The sequence below is a fragment of the Scaptodrosophila lebanonensis genome, unplaced genomic scaffold (genome assembly GCF_003285725.1).
Source record: "Scaptodrosophila lebanonensis strain 11010-0011.00,11010-0021.00 unplaced genomic scaffold, SlebRS2 tig00000101-arrow-pilon, whole genome shotgun sequence".
Lineage (NCBI taxonomy): Eukaryota > Metazoa > Arthropoda > Insecta > Diptera > Drosophilidae > Scaptodrosophila > Scaptodrosophila lebanonensis.
The window spans coordinates 1,160,014-1,187,802 of record NW_022060569.1 but is presented as its reverse complement, the minus strand read 5'-3'; the positions used below and the strand labels follow the sequence as shown (position 1 = coordinate 1,187,802).

Below are 27,789 nucleotides of genomic sequence, written 5' to 3'. Positions count from 1 at the left end.
TTTCATATTGGCAAGATGCACAACTGATTACGCTTTGCACAATCGTTTTCGGGGCATGTGCAGCCATTATAATGATCTTTCACATTTACTTTCGACAGGACTCTCTCTGTGTTCTATCAAAATTATTCTTTATAATTATCTTCGGGGAAATCTCTGACCACTTACTGCTGTGAGTTGGGGCATAGCTCTTTTTCTTTTCGTCTCTCTTTCCACCTTTCTCTTTTCCTGTTTCTCTATCTCTCTTTCCTTCTTTCTTTTTCTCTTTCTATTTCGTACTTTGTCTAATTAGTTGTTAAACAGAATTAATTTTCCACCTCTATCTATTTTTTGTATAGTTTTTTAGGTCTTTAATGTCTCTGACCACATATGGCTGTGAATCGGGGCACAGCTAGCCAACTGGCAAATAACATTTCCCCAACGTGTCGGAGGCATTAATAGACGTTATTGTACAGCGTTGTGTTAGGCTTTCTTGTCTTTGAAGTTTAGTTTAAATTGTTGTATTAAGTTATATTATATAATCGACAGAATTATTGTTGATATTCTAAATAAAATAAAATAAATATAAAAAATCATACTATCATGTATGTATGTACATATGAATGAACATATAACCATACATAGTATTTATTCTACTTTATGTCCTAGCTCGCGAATCGTACCAAAGTAAATTTGGGAAATGAACTCTTTAGAAACCTTAGTGTCGAAAAAGAAATATCATATAGTAAATAAACATATAATTGTAAGCCAAAATACTAAGTCAGCAAAGGCGGGCAAGCGCACTTCATAGACCATGTTCTGCAGCGGCATCGAATCAACATCCGATGCTGCTAGACTGCGCAAAGTCCTAGCGAAAACACCATCCTCACCGTCACTACTGCAAAGGGAGGACTGTAGATGGACGGAATCCTGCAATATACCCTAGTAGACTTCTTAGACATTGAGGGCGCCTAACAATATTTTACCTTCGGCGATCATACGATCTATGGCGGAGCTTGAAGTGAAAGAACCCCTGATTGACTTTATCGGCCAACTGCTCACTAGCAGGGCGGTTAATACCAAACTTATCCACAAGTTTCCCCAAACACTGTGCAACTTAATAGAGACTGCACTCGCGACACTCCAAAATTAGGCATCTTCTAGCGGCTTAGAGGTAAATCCCTCCAAAAACGAGCTTGTACTTTTCACACGGTTTAACTAATAAATACTTATCCTAGACAGAAAACTGTTCTGGCAGGATAACATTAGCGAACGGGTGAAGAAGGCCACGAATTCCTTTTACGCGTATAAAAAGGAAATTGGCACCAGATGGGGATTCCCCCCCGGGTGGTGCACTGGATATATCGGGCGATAGGGCGACCCATACTACTGTATGGCATCATAGTATGGTGGCCGGCACTACATAAAACTAGTCATCTGTCGACACTCAGCAGAGTTCTGAGATCGGCGGAGCTTTGCGTCAGTGGTGCCCTCAGTTCCAAACCAAATGATACACTTAACATAATTCTGGATATCTTGCCCCTTGACATTGAAATGGCAACTAATACAGATCTGAGGCTAAGGGAATTCCTAACATGGAAATGGGCAAAAATACTCCATCTTCATCCAGGGGTTCCAACCCATACGGACTATCACACGCCAGTGGTTACCTTTGCCAGGAACTACACGGTCAGTATACAATGTATTCATTGACGGCTCGAAACTCGCCAGGTACATCGGAGGAGTAATCTTCTCACCCGATGTGGGTCTGAGACTCACATTCCGTCTGCCAGACCACTGCAGTTTCAATGACACTGGGGTTATTTACTGAACATTGTCCAATTGGTCGACACGCCGCCAGACTTGGCATCCCATATAATGACTACTGCAGAAGCCGCAGGGACGCAGAAGAGGGAGAAAGCGCAAAGCTTCTCCCCAGAAGTATGTAGTACTGAGATTGCGAGCTTATAAAAATTCCTTAGATATTCTGGAAGGTTTGGAGCGGATTGTCACAATCCATAGAGATTATAGGCATCACTCCTTTGGCCTCCTAAGTAGGAGGGTGTGAACGTCACCCCAGCCATCGCAACCTAACCTAACCTATGGCAGAGAGGAAATCAATGCAACCATGTTGGAGTAGAAAATTGCAGTTTATATTGCTTGAATATTATCTATTAGTTCGGCTGAAAATATGGACATATAGTGGAGAAGTCTTAAGGGGTTGGATCGATTGTTGTAGTAAATTTAAAAAGAAGTCGAGGGTGGGATTATAATGATTTTTATACCCTGTACCCTGACACGAAATTCTTAAATGTAAGATTTTCAAAAGATCAAGTATGTTCTTGAAATGTACTATTTGAGTGGTATTTATTTAACAAGTGGAGAAGCTAAAGTCGGGTGCCGTAGTGCCGGAGTGAAATTGGTTCGCTTATATCTTTTCTTAGAATGAACCGAATTGGATGAAATTTAAAACAAAAGTAGATAACTATATATAGCGTGTGCAAACTTTGGTTTATGTAGCTTTTGAAATGTGAACAATATTGACGAAATTCTGTAGCAGGGGAAGGGCGGGAAATTCCAAAATATAAAATAAACTTGTCCTTTGGTTACTCCAGCTTTTATAGTTTTTGAGATTCTTGCAGACAGATGGACAGACGAACGAACGGACAGACGGATGAACGGACGGACGGACGGACATGTCTAGATCGATTTCTCTCGTCATGCTGATCAAGAATATATATACTTTATGGTGTCGGAAATGCTTCCTTCTGCATGTTACATACTTTAGCACAAACCTAATATAGCCTTTTTACTCTACGTGTACAGGGTATAAAAAGTAAGAAGAATTTTGATCAATTTTATCTTCGGCTGTTGTTGATGTTGCTGTTTAGTTGACTGCGAAAATGCTTACACAGACACAAATAGACGCGCATAAACATACATACACTCACACGGACGCAATTGCTATGTAAATGTGCAATTATATACCCTTTACGTGAGTTCGAATACCGAGAAAGGTAAAATAGATCAAATTTTTTTAAATTTTCTTATTTTTTTTTCTATAATTATTGTAAACATATGTACAGAGTATTTTAAAGTCGGCACACCCGACTTTAGCTTTTTTACTTGTTTTTTTTAAATCTGGGCAGCGACAGAGGAGAAGCTTTGCGCTTTCTCCCTCTTCGGCGTCCCTGCAGCTTCTGCAGTAGTCATTATATGGGATTCCAAGTCTGGCGGCGTGTCGACCAATTGGACAATGTTCAGTAAATAACCCCAGTGTCATTGATACTGCGGTGGTCTGGCAGACGGAATGTGAATCTCAGACCCACATCGGGTGAAAAGATTACTCCTCCGATGTACCTGGCGAGTTTCGAGCCGTCAATGAATACATTATATACTGACCGTGTAGTTCCTGGCAAAGGTAACCACCGGCGTGTGATAGTCCGTATGGGTCGGAACCCCTGGATGAAGATGGAGTATTTTTGCCCATTTCCATGTTAGGAATTCCCTTAGACTCAGATCTGTATTAGTTGCCATTTCCTGCCCGATAATGTCAAGGGGCAAGATATCCAGAATTATGTTAAGTGTATCATTTGGTTTGGAACTGAGGGCACCACTGACGCAAAGCTCCGCCGATCTCAGAACTCTGCTGAGTGTCGACAGATGACTAGTTTTATGTAGTGCCGGCCACCATACTATGATGCCATACAGTAGTATGGGTCGCCCTATCGCCCGATATATCCAGTGCACCACCCGGGGGGGAATCCCCATCTGGTGCCAATTTCCTTTTTATACGCGTAAAAGGAATACGTGGCCTTCTTCACCCGTTCGCTAATGTTATCCTGCCAGAACAGTTTTCTGTCTAGGATAAGTATATATTAGTTAAACCGTGTGAAAAGTACAAGCTCGTTTTTGGAGGGATTTACCTCTAAGCCGCTAGAAGATGCCTAATTTTGGAGTGTCGCGAGTGCAGTCTCTATTAGGTTGCACAGTGTTTGGGGAAACTTGTGGATAAGTTTGGCATTAACCGCCCTGCTAGTGAGCAGTTGGCCGATAAAGTCAATCAGGGGTCCTTTCACTTCAAGGCAACTAATTTGTTTTGCACATATAATTATTTTCTATGAAATTCAGTAATACCGGAACCACAAATGAAGTGCATGGAAGAATATTTCACTTAAAATATGCACAAAATACTTAATGTCTTGTTTATGGACAAAGGTGGCCAAATGTATTTACACACTGGGTTTTTTTTTAACATATTCCACTATAGAACCTTTTGTTAATGATGTTGGATGTTAGTTCCGAAAAAAATGTCATATAGTTTGTTCTATGCAGAATCAAATGAAAAAACAATCAAAAAGGTAAAGGTTTATATAACGGAAATGTAATGTATTAATAATTCACACGAGGTCTTTTACATTATGTTAGGTCTTTATTCATTGCCACTTCATTGCGTTCTCCTTGTCTTCTTACATATTTTCTTACTTCTTAACTTTTCTTAGTGTGGCTGTGTTGGTTTTATTTAAAAACGGCAAACAAATCTTAATAGCCAACACGCCCCTCCTAAAGATTATTTACATTTATATGTATTTGAATCTGTACATTCAATTTCAATATTTCCTTTAACAAACCAATTCAATTTACAAAAATACCATGTACAATTCTGGTAATTGTTTTTAATGCAGAATAGACAATTCAATTTCAAATAATATTAAATATTCTTGGCAACCTTTCCTCCCGCACGTGGTCTCAAATTCCTTCTGAGTGGAGTATTTGGTTGGTCCATAGAAGAATTATGATTCTCATCTTCATGTGATGTCTCATTTTGATTAGAGTTCTGAGAACTGCTTTCGACATCAGTTCTTTCGTTTTTCTCTTCAGTTTTAATTTTATTATCATTTTCCATATTTTCATTTCTTATTTGATCTAAATGTCTTTTTATAGTTCGATTGTTATGAGAAAGAACGCAAAAATATGATCGAGGGCCTAGTTGTTGACTTATTGTTGCTTGTGTCCAACTAGTTATACTCTGTACATGAAATGTACAGAAGTATATTAGGTTTGCGGGAGCTGAAAAATGTAACAGGCAGAAGGAGGCGTGGCAGACCCCACAAAGTATATATATTCTTGATCAGCATGACGAGACGAGTCGATCTAGCCCTGTCTGTCTGTCTGTCCGTCTGTCCGTCTGTCAGTCTGTCCGTCTGTCCGTCCGTATGAACACCTGGATCTCAGAGACTATAAGAGATAGAGACACCAAATTTTGCACAAAGATGCGTTATGTGTGTATTCTATACGAGTTTGTTTTATTTTTTTGATTTTCACCCCCACTTCCCCCTATGGGGGTTTTCCCGATTTTCCATTCGTATAATCGCCTATATCTCGGAGACTATAAGACCTAAGAACACCAAATTTTAGTCCCAGATGCCTTATGTGAATACGCAGAAAATGTATATTTTGGAATTTCCCTCCCTCCCCCCTCTACCCCGCAAATCGTAACTCCCGTAATTCTTGGAATTTCGAACTAAAATTTTGCAAATACCCCCAGTTAGTTATTATGTGTCCGTATGCCAAGTTTCACTATGATAGACCGATTTAACAAGAAGTTATAGCCATAAATATATTTGCAGCTGCAGCGCTGCTCAAGCGAATAGATGCGCATAGGCATACATACACTCACACAGACGTAATTGCTATGTAAATGTGCAATTATAAACCCTTTACGTGAGTTCGAATACCGAGAGAGGTAAAATCGATCAAATTTTTTTTTTATTTTCTTAATTTTTTTTATTTTGTATAATTATTGTAAACATATGTACAGAGTATTTCAAAGTCGGGACACCCGACTTTAGCTTTTTTACTTGTTTTGTTATGGTTTTTGTAATCTCTAACCATCTGGCCCTTAGAAAATTTTACATTTCGCTTTCCCTTATAATCTTCTATATTTTTGCTCTGATGTTTTATTATTTGTTGTGATGTTAAAGGTGGTTTTAAAAATGTAAACCTTGTTTTTAAAGTACGACCGAAAAATAGTTTTGCTGGTGATTCTCCTGTAGTACAATGAATAGTATTTCGATAATCAATGAGAAATCTATTTAAAATTATGTCAAACTCACTGCTTTCATTATCTTTTAAACTTGCATATAATGATTTTTTTATAGTTTTAACAAAGTTTTCTGCTTGTCCATTTGTTGATGGATGCCCTGGTGCAATCAATATGTGCTTCACATTATTGTTTTTTAAAAATGTTTGAAATTCTACTGATGTGAACTGCCGTCCCTTATCGCTGACCAATGTGTCTATCAATCCATAACGACTAAATATCTCACGCAGTTTATTAATTGTAAATGTTGATTTCTTTGATTTTGTAAACTTCTACCCATTTCGAAAAGGAATCTATAACAACCAGTAAATAATAATTTTTTATAGGTCCTGAAAAATCAACATGAATCCTACTCCAAACTGTATCTGTAGGCTTCCATGGAATAAGAAAACTTTTTTCTGGGCTTGGCTACAGTTCTTGACAAGGAATGCATGTATATGATCATATAAACATCTTAGTTTTAATCCCCATAGTACACTTTCATACTCCACAGAAAGCTCTTGAGATTTGCTAACATATGCTGAGAATTCATTACCTTTTAAATTCGATAGCGTGCCATTCTTTATAGCATCACTGACTTTTGCCAAAATTGGGTCTCATCGTGTTTCTCTTGCAATGTCTTTGAAACTAAGCTTGAATGTATTGTTTGATTGAATAAAATGAATATAATTATATTCTTCAACATTTGTGCAACTTTCCCATTGAGCCATTCTGGATAAACCATCAGCTATATTTGAACTTCCTTTGATATATTCCACTGTATATTCAAAGCCCGACAATATTACTGCCCATCTTTGAATACGTGCCGATGCCATCAAAGGTAATCCTTCATTTTCACCAAAAATTCCTAATAAAGGTTTGTGATCTGTGCGAAAAATAAATTTGTTTCCCAACAAATACTGCCTTAATTTGCAAACACAATATACAATAGCTAGACCTTCTTTCTCTAAAGTGCTGTAATTGTTTTCACATTTTGTCCACGCCCTTGAAACAAATGCAATTGGTTTAAGTTCATTTCCTATTCTGTGTGAAAGTATGCCTGATACTGCATTGCAACTTGCATCAGTTGTCAGTACTATTGGTAAGTCAGGATTGTAGTGGACTAGGAATTGATCAGACGCGATCTCACTTTTGATACGATTATACGCCCTTTCACAGTTTCTATTCCAAATGTACTTACTATCCTTTCGCAGTAACATATATAATGGATTCATTATTTGCGCGAAGTTTTTTATAAACTTTGAGTAATAATTGACCATGCCTATGAATGCCCGAAGCTCCGAAACGCTTTTTGGACTTGGTGCTAAAGATACACTTGAAATTCTATAGTTATTTTTGCCATTTCTATCTATAGTGAAGCCTAAGTAACAAATTTTTGTTTTAAAGAATTCACATTTTAATTGATTAAGCTTTAATCCAACTGACTTTAGTTTATTCAAAACTGCTCTTAAATTTGATATGTGCTCCTGGATATTTTTCACAATCACTGTGATATCTTGGTAAACAACAACTCCTTGAATGCCCTGAAACAAGCGTTCCATTGTCTTTTGGAAAATTGCTGCTGCCGATTTAATTCCAAAAGGTAATCTTTTAACTTTTAATAAGCCAATGTGTGTACTCCGCGTGCACATCATTCGTGACTCGTCATCTACCCTTAGTTGATTGTAAGCATTGCTCAAGTCAAGTTTCGAGTATAATTCACCACCTGTAAGTGCAGCAAATATATCGTCAATCCTCGGCAAAGGATATTTGACGTCGATTAATGATTTATTAAGAGTGACTTTATAGTCTCCGCAAATTCTGATTGCGTCGTACTCACTAAAAACATTAATTTCGTCTCCATTGTAGCTGGCATATGGAACTTGACATTTTCTCAGTGGTTTTTATACTCTGTACATGAAATGTACAGAAGTATATTAGGTTTGCGCGAGCTGAAAAATGTAACAGGCAGAAGGAGGCGTGGCAGACCCCACAAAGTATATATATTCTTGATCAGCATGACAAGACGAGTCGATTTAGCCCTGTCTGTCTGTCTGTCCGTCCGTCCGTATGATCACCTAGATCTCAGAGACTATAAGAGATAGAGACACCAAATTTTGCACAAAGATGCCTTATGTGTGTACGCTATACGAGTTTGTTTTATTTTTTTGATTCCCCCCCACTTCCCCCCTATGGGTGTTTTCCCGATTTTCCATTCGTATAATCGCCTATATCACGGAGACTATAAGACCTAGGAACACAAAATTTTAGTTCAAGATGCCTTATGTGAATACGCAGAAAATGTGTATTTTGCAATTTCCCTCCCTCCCCCCTCTCCCATGCAAATTGCGATTTTTTCTAACTCCCGTAATTCTTGGAATTTAAAATTTTGCCAATACCCCCAGTTAGTTATTATGTGTCCGTATGCCAAGTTTCAATATGATAGACCGATTTAACAAGAAGTTATAGCCATAAATATATTTGCTGCTGCAGCGCTGCTCAAGCGCTGCCCGCGACTGTTGATGCTGGTGCTTTGGTTGACTGCACACATGTTTACACAGACACGAATAGATGCGCATAGGCATACTTACACTCACACAGACGGAATTGCTATGTAAATGTGCAATTATACACCCTTTACGTGAGTTCGAATACCGAAAAAGGTAAAATCGATCAAAAATTGTTTTTTTAATTTTCTTAATTTTTTTTATTTTCTATAATTATTGTAAACATATGTACAGAGTATTTCAAAGTCGGGACACCCGACTTTAGCTTTTTTACTTGTTTGTTTAATGCTTTTTCATAAAATGAAATTGGAATCAAAGTACACGGAGCACCAGTGTTGCAAGCAATTTTCGTAGAGAAACCGTCTATAATTACAGACAGATGATAAACTCCACCAGAGGATTTTTAAGCCACGCTGTATATCGAAAAATCAAAAGAATTAGTTTGAGAATTTGATTCATTATTTGAATTCGATACATAATTTACTGCTTTTTGAAATTTTGATCTGCAAACAGATGCTAAATGTCCCATTTTGCCACATGAATGACACGTGCACATTTTGTATTTGCAGTCATCCGACTTATGATTTCTCCAGCCGCAATGTGTGCATGGTTTGTTTGCCTCTTCCATTTTCGCTGTCGCTCTTCTGCTTTGAGTTCAGCCCTTTTCCAGTGCTTCCAAAACCTCCGTTGCTGCTCTCGTTGTTACTTCGGTTCGCATTCTGCTTGTTCCCGTTACGTGCGCTGCCCATGTAGTTAACGCTATCATCAGATCTTGTTGTTGCTATTTTGGTTTCTATTATCATATATAACGGAAATGTAATGTATTAATAATTCACACGAGGTCTTTTACATTATGTTAGGTCTTTATTCATTGCCACTTCGTTGCGTTCTCCTTCCTTGTCTTCTTACATATTTTCTTTCTTCTTAACTTTTTTTAGTGTGGCTGTGTTGGTTTTTTTTAAAAACGGCAAACAAATCTTAATATCCAACAGGAAATATAAGCAAAAGAAATGACGCCTATAAGTTGTCAAAACTATCTACACACATTTTATTTGCGTTTTTTTTTTTTATTTTATTGAAACGAAATTATAGCTAGGGAGATAAAATTGATCAAAAATCTTCTTACTTTTTATACCCTGTACCTGTAGAGTAAAAAGGGTGTATTAGGTTTGTGCTAAAGTATGTAACATGCAGAAGGAAGCATCTCCGACACCATAAAGTATATATATTCTTGATCACCATGACGAGAAAAATCGATCTAGGCATATCCGTCCGTCCGTTCATCCGTCTGTCCGTTCGTTCGTCTGTCCATCTGTCTGCAAGAATCTCAAAAACTATAAAAGCTGGAGTAACCAAAGGACAAATTTATTTTATATTTTGGAATTTCCCGCCCTTCCCCTGTTACAGAAATTCGTCAATACTGTTCACATTTCAAAAGCTACATAAACCAAAGTTTGCACACGCTATATATAGTTATCTACTTTTGTTTTAAATTTCATGCAATTTCACTCCGGCACTACGTCCACAAGCTGCAGCATCAAGTTCGCTTTTCTTCTTCCTCTATTTGCTTCTGCTATGGGCGCATATAACTCAGTCCCGAAAGTTCGTCTGGGTACAGGGAATTTCACTGTCGGGTTTGCTCTACTGTAGCCCTTTCACTTGTTTTTCTGTTGTTTTTTTAATTCTATAAATATTCAACATATATGTATAGAGTATTTTAAATCGAAGCACCCGACTTTAGCTTCTCCACTTGTTAAATATATACCATTCAAATAGTACATTTCAAGAACTTACTTGATCTTTTGAAAATCTTACATTTAAGATTTTCGTGTCACGTGAAATCTCTTCAAAATCGATGCAGAAGTCAAGCTTAAGCAAAACTTTTTGTTTCTAAAAATATCTTAAGTAAATTTGATATTTATGGACGGACAGACAGACGGACGGACATGTCTAGATCGATTTCTCTCGTCATGCTGATCAAGAATATATATACTTTATGGTGTCGGAGATGCTTCCTTCTGCATGTTACATACTTTAGCACAAACCTAATATAGCCTTTTTACTCTACGGGTACAGGGTTTAAAATGTAAGAAGAATTTTGATCGATTTTATCTCCCTAGCTATAATTTCGTTTCAATCAAATAAAAAAAAGACCGCAAATAAAATGTGTGTAGATAGTTTTGACAACTTATAGGCGTCATTTCTTTTGCTTATATTTCCGTTATATAAACCTTTACCTTTTTGATTGTTCTTTCATTTGATTCTGCATAGAACAAACTATATGAAATTTTTTTTCGGAACTAACATCCAACATCATTAACAAAAGGTTCGATAGTGGAATATGTTAAAAAAAAACACAGTGTGTAAATACATTTGGCCACCTTTGTCCATAAACAAGACATATTTGTGCAAAACATAAACATTTCATGTATATGTGCAAAAACTGTTTTAAGTATTTTAAGTTAAATATTCTTCCATGCAGCTCATTTGTGGTTCCGGTATTACTGATAAACCATAGAAGTCGAGAATTTGATTAAAAATAATTATATGTGCAAAACAACTTAGTTGCCTTCTGTGTGCGTTTAAGTGAACAAATAATTTTAATTTCTTTATGCAAGTGCAACTATAGTAAAAAAGTGAGTAAGGGATTGCGTAAAGAAAAACGAGAGATTATTAATATTAGTTAATTTAATAGTAAGAAATGCCGCGTGGAACGTAGTTGTCGGATGAAGAGCGCGGTAGGATACGAACAATGAGCGATACTGGTATAACAATTGGCCAAATAGCTTCTGCCATAAATCGGCACCGAAACACAGTAACAAACTTTTCAAAAAAATTAAGATAATTATGGCGTTGCGAAGCGGAGCGGTCGAATTGCGGCCGTAGATGAGCGGATTAAAGGACATATCCGACAGTTAGCTACTAACAATAGCATGAGCTGTAGGCAAATAAAGGCGGAATTAGAATTGACTATCACTAGAAAAGGTGTGCCGCAAATAATGAAGCACCACCTTGGCTTTGATTTTGTGACAAAGCTCGACAACCCTCAACTATATCAAGGGTACAAAGATGCACGTATGGCATTCTTCAATAAGTACCGATTTTAGGAGGAAGAATTTGAGGATGTCATTTTTAGCGATGAAAAAAATTAAACTTGGACGGTCCTGATGGTAAGCACAAATATTGGAGGGATATTCGAAGCCCAGGCACACCCATACAAGCGCACCTATGGGGGAGGATCGCTAATGGTATAGGCTTCCTTTAGCTCAAAAGGAAAGTCCCAAATACGCTATGTCCCGAGTAAAATGTACGCCGAAAAGTATATAGAACTGTTGAACAGTGAGTTCATATCATTTGAGAGCAATTCCATGGCGGTTGGTGGACATTCTAGCAAGACAACGCTCCCATTCATGTTGCAAGCATCACAAAAGAGATAATCCGGACCAGCAACATACCGTTGGTACAGTGGCCAGCGTTGAGTCCAGCCCTTAATATTATAGGGAATATGTAGGGCATACTTTCTGCTAAAATATTTGCATATTCCAAGCAGTACTCAAAAGCAACTTAAAAATGCAATTATAGAGGTGTGGGCATAAATTAAATCGGTTACATTAAGAAATTGGTGAATTCTATGCCATGGAGAGTGGTATTTGGTAAAGCAGCACAATGGAAACAGTATACCATACTAAAATGTACATAATATTTAAGTCGATTTTTACAATAACATACCATTTTAGTACAATTTGGTTATTTTGCACATATAATTATTTTCTATGGGGTTTCGAAAAACAATTAGGTTTTTATTCTCTGTACATAAAATGTACAAGAGTATATTAGGTTTGCGGGAGCTGAAAATGTAACAAGCAGAAGGAGGCGTGGCAGACCCCACAAAGTATATATATTCTTGATCAGCATGACGACACGAGTCGATCTAGCCCTGTCTGTCTGTCTGTCCGTATGAACACCTGGATCTCAGATACTATAAAAGGTAGAGAAACCAAACTTTTCACAAAGATGCGTTATGTGTGTACGTTGTGCAATTTGTTTTCCCCCCACTTCCCCCCTATGGGGGTTTTCCCGATTTTCCATTCGTATAATCGCATATATCTCGGAGGCTATAAGACCTAGGGACACCAAATGTTAGTCCAAGATGCCTTATGTGAATACGCAGAAAATGTGTATTTTGGAATTTCCCTGCCTCCCCCCTCTCCACCGAAAGTAACTCCCGTAATTCTTGGAATTTCGAACTCAAATTTTGCAAAAACCGACAGTTAGTAATTATGTGTCCGTATGCCAAGTTTCATCATGATAGACCGATTTAGCAGGAAGTTATAGCCATAAATATATTTGCTGCCCAACCGCTGCCCAAGCGCTGCCCGCAGCTATTGTTGATACTGATGCTTTGGTTGACTGCGAACATGCTCAGACAGACACGAATAGACGAGCATAAACATACATACACTCACATAGAAGCAATTGCTATGTAAATGTGCAATTATACACCCTTTACGTGAGTTCGAATAGAGGTAAAATCGATAAAATTTTTTTTTTAATTCTCTTACTTTTTTATTTTCTTTAATTATTCTAAACATATGTACAGAGTATTTCAAAGTCGGGACACCCGACTTTAGCTTTTTTACTTGTTTATATAAATAAAATTATATGAAACTTGATTTTTTGTTTCCTATCACACCCCACTTCCCCCTCGAAGAAATTTTGTAGTTTGTTTTCAGACATAATTTCATAAATAATTATATTTTTGTTAGTCCTTCAGGTTGCACCTTTTGGGGGAAAAAGCCTTGGTCTCGTAAAAAAAAAGTTATTTGGCAACTTGGCACTCTTATTGGAGCTCCAATCGGAATAGCCCTTCTTGCCGGAATTGCGGTGCCATCAATTCTTATTGGTAAGCAAATACAATTTTTTTAATGTGTGTCATGGCGAACGCGATAGAAGTGAAACCTAATGGTTGTATTGACTTAATTAAATTAAAGTTGTTTTTTTTAAATTGTTAAGGAAGCATTTATAATTATTCAAGAATGGCTAAAAATGCTTGAAACCTTGTGAATAATTTAAAAATCCACTAGAAAATGGCAAGATGCACTATGTGAATACGGAGAAAATCGACTCGGCTTTTCACCATGATCAAGAATATATATACTTTATGGGGTCTGCCCCACCACCTTTTATGTGTTATATACATTCGCAGAAAACTAGAAGTCGAAGGGATTGTTCGTAGCCTAATTCGACCAGTTTGTCCGAGGCGTTGACATGGTGGAAGAATACTTATTTCTTCGCCAAATGGGGCAATTTTGTATGCAATCCGGCGACGAATCTGACCAATGCGGCATAGTACAACTCTGTGATAGTTTTGCCTTCCCCAGATAATCAATGTAGATCATACCTTGTAAGTACCAGAAAACGATGGACATCACCTTTCCGGTCGATAACAGTTTTCGCTTTCTCCGAAGCATATTCGCTGGAAAAAGTCCACTGTTTCGCTTATAAAGCGTCAAACACTGCTCTGAAGCGGTCCCACGGTTGCGATTGTTGTCCGGAGTGAGCAAACGCAGTATTCATCGTGCCAAAAGCTCTCTCATGCTCAATACTTTATTCAGAATATGGTACACGCGGTGTTATGAGATACCTATTGCTTCGGCTATCTCGCGCACCTACAACTGGCTGTCTTTTGAGATCGTGGACACCTGATCGTGGCACATCAAAAAGCGACTTGTGACCACGTTGAAACTTAAACCAACCAATAAACTTGTTGCTGTTGATTCAGATACAGATTCTATATTGGCGCAATTTAATAGTTTCCTTATCTACGGTCTCATACAATCTATATTAGAATAATTGTTATCCGTTCTTCTATTTTTAGGCATTCCTGTTTGGGTAGGAAGGAAGCTACTAACTCGGTATAAGGCAGCATCAAAAAGGAAAAGAAATATATCAGTTGGTGTTGGAGTAGCAGCTTCGGTATGTTAAAATTATGTCTTAAAATAGACGCTGAGTACTCTTTCAGGATGGAAATGTATTTAAATGTTGCTGCACAAATACATATGTATAGGTAAAACAAGAAAGGAATGCTAAAGTCATGCGGGCTCAACTGTTAAATACCCTGTACCCACTCCCACAAAAAAAATGTGTTTTCACCCTTTGGGTAATTCTAGGTCTTCTTTCTGTGTTTACATACTAATATACTCTTGGTCCTTTCAGGCACCTGTTTGCTTCTCTAGACAAAGGTAATCCGGCCTACGAGATAAAATACTTGTTTGACCTTGAATATCACCGTAAAGAGTCCGATGGTGACTGTATTATTGTTTGTTTTTATACCCTGTACCCAAAGGGTGAAAGGGTATATTAGTTTTGGCCGAATGTATGCAACACACAGAAGGAAGCGTGACAGACCCCACAAAGTATATATATTCTTGATCAGGGTGACAAGCCGTGTCGATCTAGTCATGTCTGCACTGACAGGGTAGTGCAAGACGAATGTACATACATGAGTACATACATTCACATTTTAGTGAATGGCCGAAAAGCTATGTGCAATCAACGCACAGCCAAAACGGTAAGAGCTAGCAATATGCAATATGCAACACACAGAAGAAAGCGTGGCAGTCCCCACAAAGTATATATATATTTTTGATCAGGATGACAAGTCGAGTCTATATAGCCATGTCCGTCCGTCTGTATGAACGCAAGGATCTCAGCAAGTGCAAGAGCCAGAATAACCAAACTTGGTATCCAGATTCTCCTAAATCTGAGAAAGGACGAGGTTGTGTTTTTTTTTTCTCAGACAAAATTCCTCCAGTTAGTGTGATAACGATTCCGTATGCCAAGTTTCATTATGATAGGTTTATTATGAAGAAAGTTATAGCCATAAATATTCTGTCTGCCGACGCTCTGCCCGCAGTTGTTGTTGTTGCTGCTTTGACATAATTATGTAATGCACACATACAAATTAAGATGTTCCTCACGTCGATTATTATTATGATTTACCGAAGGTTATTTCACTGATGATTAATTCATTATTTAACACAGTGCTTTGTTGCACTAATAAAGAGCTCACTAGTACCGAAAGGTGTAATATCCCAACATCAACTGAAGACTAAGAACATAATTTCTGATAACCAAAGCTAGCCCTGTGTCTTAAATATGCTGACACTGCGCCTCGTGCATGGCGTCGCATATCGACTGCTTACGTCGCGGAGCGTTGCACTCAACATTGTCGGCTCTCGTTGTGCAATATCCGCGGACGTTGCTGATCTCGCACTATTATCACGCCGGCTCTGCGTGGTCGATTTGGTAAATTCGTTGTCGCTAAGTGATCGTGTTAACTTACATATGTACAAGTACACAGACACGCATATTTTTTAAATTAATTTCTTAATTTATTATTTTGTAGGGTGGTAGCATTCCTTTCTTGTGTTGTTGTGGGGTGGTACAGGGTATTTTAGAGTTGAGTCCCCTCGAATTTAGCATTCCTTTCATGTTCTTATTAGTTTTATAAAGTTCTGTATACAAAACAAGTTGTTTCGGATTTAAAATACTTCATATATATATATGTATTTATAACGTGCATTTTGAGGACTTGAAATTTATACACACATAGTGGAAAAGCTAAAGTCGGTTGTTTCGGCTTTGAAATGCTGCATATATATATGTATGTATAACGTGCATTTTGAGGACTTGAAATTTATACACACATACCCATACCATCATAAAAATTTCACACATCACTCATGTGATCTTGTGTATCATACAATGTTTATTATTGATACCAAGATATATGATATAGTTTAAAATAGGAATATAATGTAAAATGATTATGGCGAATATTAGCATATGCAGCTAATGCACTCTGGTTCGACGGCTGACTTCTCTGACGGCTTCTCTCTGCTTCTTCTTCTGACTGCTGACTTCTGCTTCTTTCTTTACGGCTGACGACTGTGTTCGTAGTGCGGCTAACAACTTACTACTGACAACTAAGTACATTTCTACTGACTGCTTAAAACCAAAATGAGTACCGAGTACTGATGGCGATGCTGCTTCTAGGTGTTCCGCCATTCTCACTATCCTGCCTTCCCATCTTACATTCGGCTATCCTGTACTAGTCATCGGCCTCCGATGACCACAAGTCTTCGTTTTCTGCGATATAGCGCCAGAGCCGCATATTATCGCAACTTGTTGCCGTGCTATTCGGCCCTTCGACGTCTGCAGCCTTGCGCACTTCATATCGCCCGTTACGTTTAATTTTTGTAATTTCATATGGTCCCAGATAGCTGCTGGCTAGCTTTCTCCCAGCTACGAATTGTGTTCGGCGGATTGCGACTAGGTCACCCAATTTATAACCATATTCGTTCTTCCGCTTTTTATCGAACTGCTTTTTCTATCTTTCCTCGCTGCTTGTCTTATTTTCTGTCTTTCGTCATCAAAGTTGTCGCATATCTCCTTTTCCAGCAGTTGCAACACCTCATTTTCGGCCGTAGTTCTCATCTTTACGCCAAACATGAGTTCGAATAGCGACTTCTTCGTTGATACATGAATGGTGCTGTTTATAACCTTCTGTACTCTAGGACTCTCTGATGACAGCTTGGATATGATTTGTAGTATCGACCGGTTAACGCGCTCTACGTCGTCGACTATAGCAAAAATGTATTTATATTGCTTCGCTGTGGCGTCCATAGGTCCGAGATGGTCAACATGCAATGTGTGCAATGGCTCTCCTCCTTTCTCGACGGGATGAAAAAAGCCTTCCTTTTTACCCAACTGTATTGTGTGGACAATACATTTAATACAATTGGCGATAACATGAGCAACTTTTCCTTCCAAATGTGGTATCCAATAGCTTTGCTTGATCAAGTGCGTTGTCTTTTGAACAGCCCAGTGTCCAACATTGTGGGCGTCGACAATTATTTCCCGCTCCATTGACTTCGGTATAACCAGCAGATCAGTTCCTTCTATCGACTTAAACAGCAATCCTCCTTTGATTTTAAAATTGTCATAGGGGCGACTGCTTAAAATCTCAAAAATAGCTTTGATCATACAATCTTTTTGTTGAGCTGCTTTTATACGGGCTGAGACTTCTGACGTGACCACCATTACTTACTGTGGGTAGCGACTCAGACAATCGACGTGTCTAAGACGATCTCCACTCCTGTGCTCCACTTTATACTCGAAGTCCTCCAAGTTTTCAGGCGGGTTGTTTTCTTTCATTGCATCAATATCAAACGGATTTTCATCACCCTGATCCTCAACGTCATCGTGTCCCTCATCTACATTGTTCATAGCGCCAAGGTCCATTTCCTCTGGCTCTGGTGGCTCCTCAAGCTCATTGTGAAAGACATTGGTTTGCTCTTCGTCCACTTCGGGACTCCTAATATCATCAATGTCCTTAGCTTGCTCCTTACGTTTATCCTCGGAGTTTGGCTCGTTGGTGGCGTCTAGCCCATCTTTTTCATGCTCATCCTTTCCATCTTCATTGGCCGCATCATTTTTTATGTCCAAATTGTTATGAGCATCCTTTAGTGCCCTTGCCTTGATCCTCATCATTCATTTCGTCCTGCTCATTTTTTTCTTCTTCATTGTCACCCCAAATTTGTTCGTCCGGTTTTTCAGCACCATCCTCGGTTTCGCCCATTTCTTTATTAAGATCCTCCTCGTCTTCGGATTCGCCACTATCGTCCTCCAAAACTATTTTGAGTTCGATCGGACACTCAGCAGTCTTCTCGGTCGCCTTGAACTCGGATATCATTGACTGTACAGCAGATTTGAACTGAGGAGGTATTTCAGGATCAGTATTTGTCTCAACTACATTATAAATACTTATCTGATGGGGAGAAAACTTAAATCCAGCCGCCGTCACCGTGACATTAAACTTTGATAGAAAGTCGTACCCAAGCAGCGCGGTGCATCCAATGTCACCATTAACCACTACCAAGAACTTGTGTAACACCTTCATACTGTCGATCTCCACCTCTGCTAGAAATTGACCCACCGGGCGTATCCTGTTAGTGCCAAAGCCTCGAAGTGTAGCCACGTTCTTCTTTGCTGCTGTCTTCCGTTTGGCATTTCAGGGTCAATAGTTGCACTAGCTATTGCATGGTAACGCTGTTTTCGGCTGTTGTGATTCTATTCGTTTCTTCTTGCATTTTTTTTTGTTTTTCTCTGTTGCCCTCGGACCTTTCGGGCAACATCGCCTCAAATGATATTGTCAGTGCGTGCTCACTTGTAACGGTTTCTTTGTTCTCTTTGTTATTCATTTTCGTGAGCGTCGACCGCGTTGAAACTGACGGCTTCTTTGTCCTTGAGACTACTTTCCTTTTTCCTTTTAGAATAAACTGACTCACTCGCACTGGCTTCGGCTTTGGTATGTAGCCTGATCTCGTTTTTCTGGCACTCATGCAACTTTAATTGAATTTAATGTACATATGAGTATGCATGCCACTTTTCACGCACCTTTTGTCACTTTTTTTACAGCCTTTTTTTTTCCACAGCTTTCAAAATTTTTAGGTTGAGCTCCCAAATGTGATCTTGTGTATCATACAATGTTTATTATTGATACCAAGATATATGATATAGTTTAAAATAAAACAATAATGTAAAATGATGATGGCGAATATTAGCATATGCAGCTAATGCACTCTGGTTCGACGGCTGACTTCTCTGACGGCTTCTCTCTGCTTCTTCTTCTGACTGCTGACTTCTGATTCTTTCTTTACGGCTGACGACTGTGTTCGTAGTGCTACTGACTGCTTAAAGCCAAAATGAGTATCGAGTACTGATGGCAATGCTGCTTCTAGGTGTTCCGCCATTCTCACTATCCTGCCTTACACTCATATGTACATAGATGGAAAAACATACATATTCAGGGGTACCACAGAAAACTCAGGTGGTTTCGTTTGTTTTTCAGCTGTTTTTGAAAACTACCAAAAAATACGCCGGTGACACAGAACTTCGAAAGATTTCATTTTTTCGAACTTCCCTCCAAGCCAGCTGTAACAGCTGACTGTCAACGCTCACATTTGACTGGCTAATTCTGTAAAAATCCTGTAACGCACTCAGCTGTCAGCAACAGCTGATTGTCGAAGATTGCATTTGGCTGACTAATTGTGTTTAAATTCTGTAACGTACTATGTTAAATAAAAAACAAATATGCCATCTGCATTATTAGCCCGCGAGCATTTGCGGAAAAAATATAAGACAAATGTTTAAGAAGCGCATCTGATCCCACAAAAGAATGTTGCTTATTAAAAATTAAATTTATTTTACATTTTTACACTCTGTACATAAAATGTACAAGAGTATATTAGGTTTGCGGGAGCTGAAAATGTAACAGGCAGAAGGAGGCGTGGCATACCCCACAAAGTATATATATTCTGGATCAGGGTAACAAGCCGAGTCGATATAGCCATGTCCGTCTGTCCGTCCGTCTGTATGAGCGCAAGGATCTCAGAAGGTACAAGAACTAGAATAACCAAACTCGGTATCCAGATTCCCATAAGCCCTAGGCAGGTCAAGTTTGTTTTTTTATTCTGATACACCCCCCCACTCCCCCGCAATTCGTGTTTTTTCCATAACTCCCGTAGTTCTTGGAATTTTGCATTAACTGGTAACTTCATCCCGTTAGTGATTATGTGTCTGTATGCCAAGTTTCATCATGATAGGTCAATTTTTTCATTTTTTCCTTTTTGGTGGGAGATACAGGGTATTTAAGAGTTGAGCATGCTCGACTTTAGCATTCTTTTCTTGTTTTCAATTAACAAGCCCGAGCAAGTCCGACAGTAAAATAATATTTAAAAATAATTTAATTAATTAATTTAATTAAATAAATTTTTTTAAGTTTTTTGTTTTGTCGTTGTCAAGACTCCGCGGCGAGTCTAACGAATGCGCTTCATTTGTCAAATTAGCTATGGAAGATAAAGGCAAAGACGGAAGGCAGCTATCTACTTATTTCCTTCTAGTAAATTGTATGTATATAGTATCTTGGATGTGGCTTAAATTTACTTCTGGAAAGCTACATACTATATAGTCACAATAAGTAAGTCTTTAACGGCTGTTAGCAAGAGAGATCGATGTGACATAAAAAGCGCCACAATTAACGGTTTTTGGTAATATGAATTGCTAGTGTATAATTTTAAGATATAGCAATAAACGTTTTTTTGCAGTTGCAGTTTATTGGATCTTCTCTCTCGGAGACTTACGATAAGTAGTCAAATCTTAATCTAATAACACTTAAATATTTAAATTACGGCCCTAACTGTTATTGCTGGGTGGGGTGGTCTCTTCGCCGGAGCCGTGTATGGCTAGCCTGCCAAGTTCCGAAGATTAGGCTGGTACTTTACAGATCCCACATTTAAATCTTTCCGGATATTTTCACTCCGTATGTGCCTGGGTGCCCAGTGATGGTTCTCAGTATCTTCGATTGAGATCTCTCGATTAACTCTAAATTACTAATGGAACCGTTTCCCCATAGCTCAGAGCCATGTGCCCAAATTGGTTTGAGAACTGCATTGTACATTGAACAAGAGTACTTTGTACTCCAGTTTTAATGGTGAACGGATGTTTATAAGCCAATGTAGATTAATAGCTTTTAGTTTCAGTTGATCTCTCTTCCCTATGTGTTTGCGCCAAGTAAGCCGACTATCCAAGACATCCAGGACACCAAGATATGTTACATCGGTTTTTTGTGGAATATTGATGTTGTTTTGCGACAAAGGACAATTGTTTGTTTAGGGTAAAGGTGACATGTTTGCACTTTTGCTCGTTTACATCCATACGCCAGTCTGCTAGCCATTCTTCTATGGCGACGAGGTGAGATTATAAGAGTTCTGTAGCTCTTGTTGGGCACTTGGAGCGACTAAGGCCAGTATCATCAGCATCGTGTTGTATGACTGTTTGTCGATATATCTGCTGTGTATATGATATACAGTGTCGGTCCAAGCACGCTCCCTTGGGGTACACCAGCTTCAATTGGTTGGTATTCGGAGAGGAAATCTTTGCATCTAACTGCGAAACTTCTTTGCTGTAGGTATGACTTCAGGATTTTATGGATGTTCTATGAACGTAATATATTGATTTTGTGAACTAAGCCATCCAGCCAAACGTGGTCTAAGGCTTGGGCGACATCCAGGAAAACAGAGGAGCAATACTCTCGTTTTTCAAATGCACTTCGTATCTCAGAGGTTATTCGGTTGACTTGTTCAATGGTTCCATGTTTTTCGCGAAAACCAAATTGGTGATTTAGGATTGCACTGTTGGTGTATAGGTGCTGTTTGATGCGATTCAGGAGTGGTTTTTCGAATATCTTCGATAGGCGCGGTAGGAGACTGATAGGTCTATATGATGATGGCTGAGACTTGTCCTTTCCGGCTTTAAATCGTGGCCCGGCGCTTTTTTTTGCTTTGAAACTTGGCCCTTAACGATACTTGTAACTTTGTAATACGATAGGCGTGGTAGCTTCAAGATGATTGGTTAGTGGGAGCACAAAGCTATTTGTTGCTGGATGTGGTTTGAAGACTTTTTCTAAATGGGCGACAAATATATTTGCCTTCTCTTCGTTGCTGCGAGCCCACTTTTCTCTTTGTGTACGTAATGGTGATTCACTCTCGATTGGTGGACATACACCGGATTTAGCATTCCCCATGGCTTTATGAATTGTTGTGGCCTGTAGATAAGTTGTAGCAAATGATGGCAACGAATAGTGCCTGATGCGACGCTTTATCAGGATGCCAGTACCTTTATGAGCCTTACCATCGGGATGATTGGTCGCACAGAAGTTATAGCCATTGAGATAAAACCATTTAAGTAGATTTCTGTTTGATTAGTAATTCCAGGAGATTTTGATTACCATTTGCCATTGTATTTGTTAGAGTTGCCCGAATTGATTCAATTCTACTAGGCAATTTGGATGTATTTGGTTTGGTTTCACCCACAGTTGCTACATTTTTCAGCAGAGGGATCCTCCTTATTTACAGGGCAGGGCTCATTGAGATGTACATCCCCGCAGGCAACACAGACTGCGCGTAAGGTGCATTGAACAGGTCCATTTCGTTTGTGCGGTTTCTCAACGGTGATTTTACGGTGCAGTAGATATTGCAGCTTGTAAATTGGGTGAACTTCATTTTTACTTATAGGCATACAGTCAGGTGTCAGTTCAACCTTGAACATTGGTTGGGAATTTTATTTTAATTTATTATGGCCATGTTGACTTCAAAGCCTTTATCTTTAAGTCCATCTTTTATCTCGCTGACTGGAACCGTTGGCTCTACTTTTAAGTTGGTAGGTGTAGTAGTTTATGTTTTCATCGTCGTTGTATTTAGCCACTGATCAATAGTTATTTTCGTCATTGACATGTATTTTATTTTCATTTATGCTACCCCTTTTATAGGCGTAATATAGAATTTGTTCTCGCCAATTTCGTTTGTGAGTTTTTTAACTAATTCTGTATAGTACAATTTGCCTGACGCACATAAATAGGTGGCCTCTTTAGAAAAAAAACAAACTCTATCTGCCTACGACTAAGGGGAACCTGTATGCCAAGTTTGGTTATCCCAGCTATTGTACATACTGAGATCATTGCGCTGATACAGACAGACGGTCGGACAGACGGATATGGCTATAACGACTCGACTTGTGATCCTGATCAATATCAATAATATACATGTATACTACACTAGGAGGTCTTGCCCGTCTTTGCTGGGCTAAGTAAAATGTACTTATAATTATAAGTTTATTTACTATATGATATTCTTCTTTCGACGCTCTCTAACATTTTTTAAAGAGTTAATTTTCCAAATAACAAATATAGTACAATAAGTACTATGTATGGTTATACATACATATGTACATATCTTCGTTACGCACCGGGCGGACTGCCAGTCCTGACTTAACTGTGTGCTTCCTCAGCACGTTTTACGTACGGTCGCTTACGCAGTCGTTGCCTAGCGACGGTAACTGTACACTTTTAGCATTTTGCCTTTGAAATTAACAGGCGTAAATTAGAGCTGGCAAAAATTCGATTTTGCCTACATCGATTTTTTCAAACTAAAAAATCGATTTAAATCGAAAAATTTGCTTCAACTGGAAGGAGTTTTTCAAATATCATTTCAATAGAAATTGCTTTCAATTAACAAAGAAACAAAAGATTTAATTGCTTTCCAAGCAAAGTACTTAGCTTAATTAAAAAACAAAAAAACAAAATTCATTGATTTGATTTAATAATAAATCCGAATTCACAGAATTCAATTGGCATCAATATCATTAATCCACCAATTCTTGTTGATAAATACTAATCAACATTTTTGGGTTTTAATTTTCTCCATGTATTGTCGGAGAGACACAATTGCATCTACTCTGCTGCTGCGTGCCTTACTCGCAATGTTTATGTGCATAAAGTTTAACACGGATGGTTGGGCCTCAACAGCCGCTACTGGCGGCTCTTCAAAAGGTGTTGGCGGGGCTTCTGGAGGTGGCGAAGCTTTTCCGATGGAAGTCAAAATGTTTTCAACTAATCTGACGGCATGTTCAGCATTATTTGATGACCGAAATCCCTCCTTTTTAACTCTCGGGTCAAGGATAGTTGCAAGTGTTGTGGTGCGCTCTTCAAATTGATATAGTCTCTTTTTAATATTTTCAATTAAAAACAAACAAGCTTGCTTCCATTTCTCTGTCTTCAGATTTGGTTCCTGCGCTATCAGGTTTTGTGCCAGGCCATTTGACAGTGGGATCACAAATGAAATTGTTACTTTGGAGCTTGATGATATACGATTGGTGGCATCGTCGAAAGGAGCTAGCAATAATTTTAGGTCCTCTAGTAGGCTTATATCATCTGCTGTTAGAGGTTCTGGAGCCTTTGATATCCTCAAAAGAACTAGTGAAATTGGCTCTTTAGTTAAAAGAACTCGCTCAATCATTTTATAGGCGCTGTTCCATCTTGTAGGAACCTCTTGTGTTAGGCTATATGCCTTTTGTCCATTTTGCGCTTGTTTGAACTTTTCATAGGCTATCGTGTTGCTTTTGAAGAAAGTTACAATGCGCTTGCACTTTGCTAACACAGGTTTTAAAAAGTCCTGTGCCAGACAGTCTTGCACGACGAGATTTACGCAATGGGCAAAGCATGGAAGATGCCGCTTTTGCAAGATACCACAAGCTTTTATCATGGCACTTGCATTGTCTGTTACTATGGTCGACACTTTGGATATTATGTTCCACTCTTCTAAAGCTATACGCATTGAAAGTGCAATATTTTCAGCTGAGTGATTTGTGCTGACCAACAACGATATGGTCGACAATACTGCTGCAAGTAAAGTAAAGGTCCCATCAATAAAATGGCAAGTAATTGTTAAATAACCTTCATTAGCCCTCGATGTCCAGCAATCTCCTGTAATTGCGCACTGCTCTGCTTTTGCAATTTGTCCTTTAAATTGCTGTACATTGTTTCCATATGTCCATTTTTTATTGTGTTTCTAGATGGTAATTCATAACGTGGATCCAGTTCTTTAACAAAATTCCTGAATCCACGATCCTCAACAATTGAAAATGGTTGGACATCAATGGCAATCATTTTCATTAATGCTATGTCTACATTTTTTTTGCGCATCGACTCACGTTTTTATATTATTGTCTGGCAGTCCGTTAGTTGACATTTTTTCAAACGCGGGGTGAGACCGCTTTAAATGGTTAGGCATATTTGTGGTATTGCCGCATGTTTTGTATTTAGTGCCACATAAAAGACACTTGGCAAATTGACCATCTTTAGCCTTTTCAAAATACCTTTGAACCTTTTCCGTTTTTTCCCGAGAAGTCGCCAATCTCGTCATTGCAGCTTGCCACTGACGCTTTTTTTTGGCGCCATTTTAAATTTGTAAGAAACAAATTAACCTGCAACCTGTGTAAGGCTGTGTATGAAACTTTCCTATTGAACAATGTAAATATGCATCCATCGGAAACCCGCCAACACCTTTTGTTTCACTTTGTTTATCTATATTAATTTTACATTGTTAAATATAATAATATACCTACAACATATATATACATGTTTTACTTACTCTTTACTTTCGCCTGATTTTGTTGTGATGTGAAAATCTTCGATTAATCACGATTTTTTTCAGAATCGATGCATCGGCCACTTTTAAAAAGATCGATTTAATTGAGCTTTATATCGTTTTTTTGCCAGCTCTAGCGTAAATGATCGACACGAAAGACGAAGCGCGAGCCAATGACTTTTTCGTTTTAAAAGTTTGATTTAAAACCATAGAACATTATTTATTACAATCAAACAACAGTGCTCGATTGTCCAATGTGTACATACATACATACATACGAATGTACATACATGCTATAGTATATATGTACATACATACGTATACATATGTACATATGCATGCATGTTTCTCTTTACTTTTTCAATCGTACGTAGAGAACCGCACACATAGACACGAACTGTTGCTTGTTCTGTGTGTGTATATGATGTCCCCAACTATTTTATATTTGCGTTCTTTGTAATTTGTTGTTGCTGCATAAAGTTACTAATGAAAACCATAATGCAAAATGTACTAAACAAAGAAAAAAATACTTTTAAAAATGTTAAATAATTTTTAATTAATTAACATTTCTTGCTCTGTCAGTGCAAGACGAATGAACATACATACACAGATGTGTACATATGTATGTGTGTACATTCACACATTAGTGTCTCACATTTTGCTTTGGCTATTTCAATCATTTGCACGCAACTACACGAACAGCTGCTTGTATGTGTGTGTGTATGTATACTTAGTTGTCCCCAACTGTTTGATATTTTGTATTGTTTGTTCTGCCTGCATTTGAAAAATGCATATTTTGAAAATCCTTGAACGCAAAGTTGTAGATGTAGTAGATTACAGTCCCCAAATTTGAAATCGATCGGAAAAAATTTCTAACACAAACTTTTCATTTGAAAAGGTGCATAATGTTTGTATTCTTTTATAGATTATAAAAATCAAATTTAAAGTTGATCGGTGCAGAAATGCAGAATTTTCAAACAAACTTTGGAGCTCGTTTTCCCCCCTGTGGAGCTCCAATTTTCCAAAATTAGTGGGCACCTACACTATGAAAGGTTACTTGAGTCCAAATTTCAGCTTCCTAGCTTTTACCGTTTGGGCTGTACGTTGATCACCAATCAGTCAATCAGGACAAACTGTTTTATATACATATATAGAGATTCGCACAAAACTAATAAAGCCTTTCACCCTTTGGGTACAGGCTAAAAAAAAAATTATATTTGACACTTTGTGAGTTGTAGTCTTGTTTTTCTCTCGACCTTAATTGATACCCGAAATTTTTTGAGCAGTTACACCCTCCACTGTAAAATAGTTTTAATAATACTTTTTATGCTATTTCAGATTCTTCTTGCACCAATATTAGCTGGCTTAGCTATAGCTGTGGGAGTTCCAATATTGCTATTTTATGTTTATGGCATTGTTCCAGTCTCACTTATACGTGCTGGCTGTGCAAATGTTAGCGACGGGGACCATATTGTTGATGACAACTCGAGCACTTACCGAACAAAATACAAAGTTGAGAGTACATGTGCTGAGCGCACATCTAAAAATGGAGACACCATTACAGAGGATAAAGGCCTAACTACGAACTCAAAAGACTCCCACAAGAATCAAAAAGCCCATACAGCTACAACTCAATAATTATAAATTGTTACTAAAGTACATCTTACAGTTAAATGTTTTGGAGAATAAAAATGTAATGCAACTGCTTCTAAGGGTACAAACATAGGCTTCAGCTTCGTCTCAGCGCTTACTATGTTTGTACCCTAAGTTAATAAATATTTTATAATACTTGACGTTTACATAGATACAAACATAGACAAGAACACTGTAGATATGATTAAAATGATAGACAAGAGGTTATTGTATCATTTTTTTGTAAAATGTCTATTTACAAAATAAATATACAAAGTATATATGTACAGTATTTGAGTATATGCGGCTAAATCATTCCATTCCTATTACACCTATACATATATATAAAAATGGAAGTATGTATGTATGTATGTGTGTACATATATACAGGGTGCGACATCTTTTATGTCGGTATGTAAACATTGAATATCTTTGAAAATAAACAACCGATTTTCAAGTATGATATATTTTTATTTAATTTGGTTCTGTACAATTTCTAGAACTGAGGTTTTCAACACTGGTCTACTCCAGTCAATCGGTTCAC

The 27,789-nt window shown here is 38.1% G+C and overlaps 1 protein-coding gene across 1 annotated transcript in view; it reads left to right on the top strand.

The window, feature by feature from the left end:
* The window catches only part of LOC115628102 (E3 ubiquitin-protein ligase RNF19A-like), a 59,591-nt gene extending 32,054 nt beyond the window's left edge, over positions 1 to 27,537 (top strand). The window contains exons 6-8 of the mRNA XM_030524082.1: positions 13,332 to 13,468; positions 14,444 to 14,541; positions 26,952 to 27,537. Of these exons, the coding sequence (XP_030379942.1) occupies positions 13,332 to 13,468; positions 14,444 to 14,541; positions 26,952 to 27,251 (535 nt within the window). The 3' untranslated portion in view covers positions 27,252 to 27,537. The remainder of the gene's footprint in view (positions 1 to 13,331; positions 13,469 to 14,443; positions 14,542 to 26,951) is intronic.
* Positions 27,538 to 27,789: the final 252 nt, after the last annotated feature.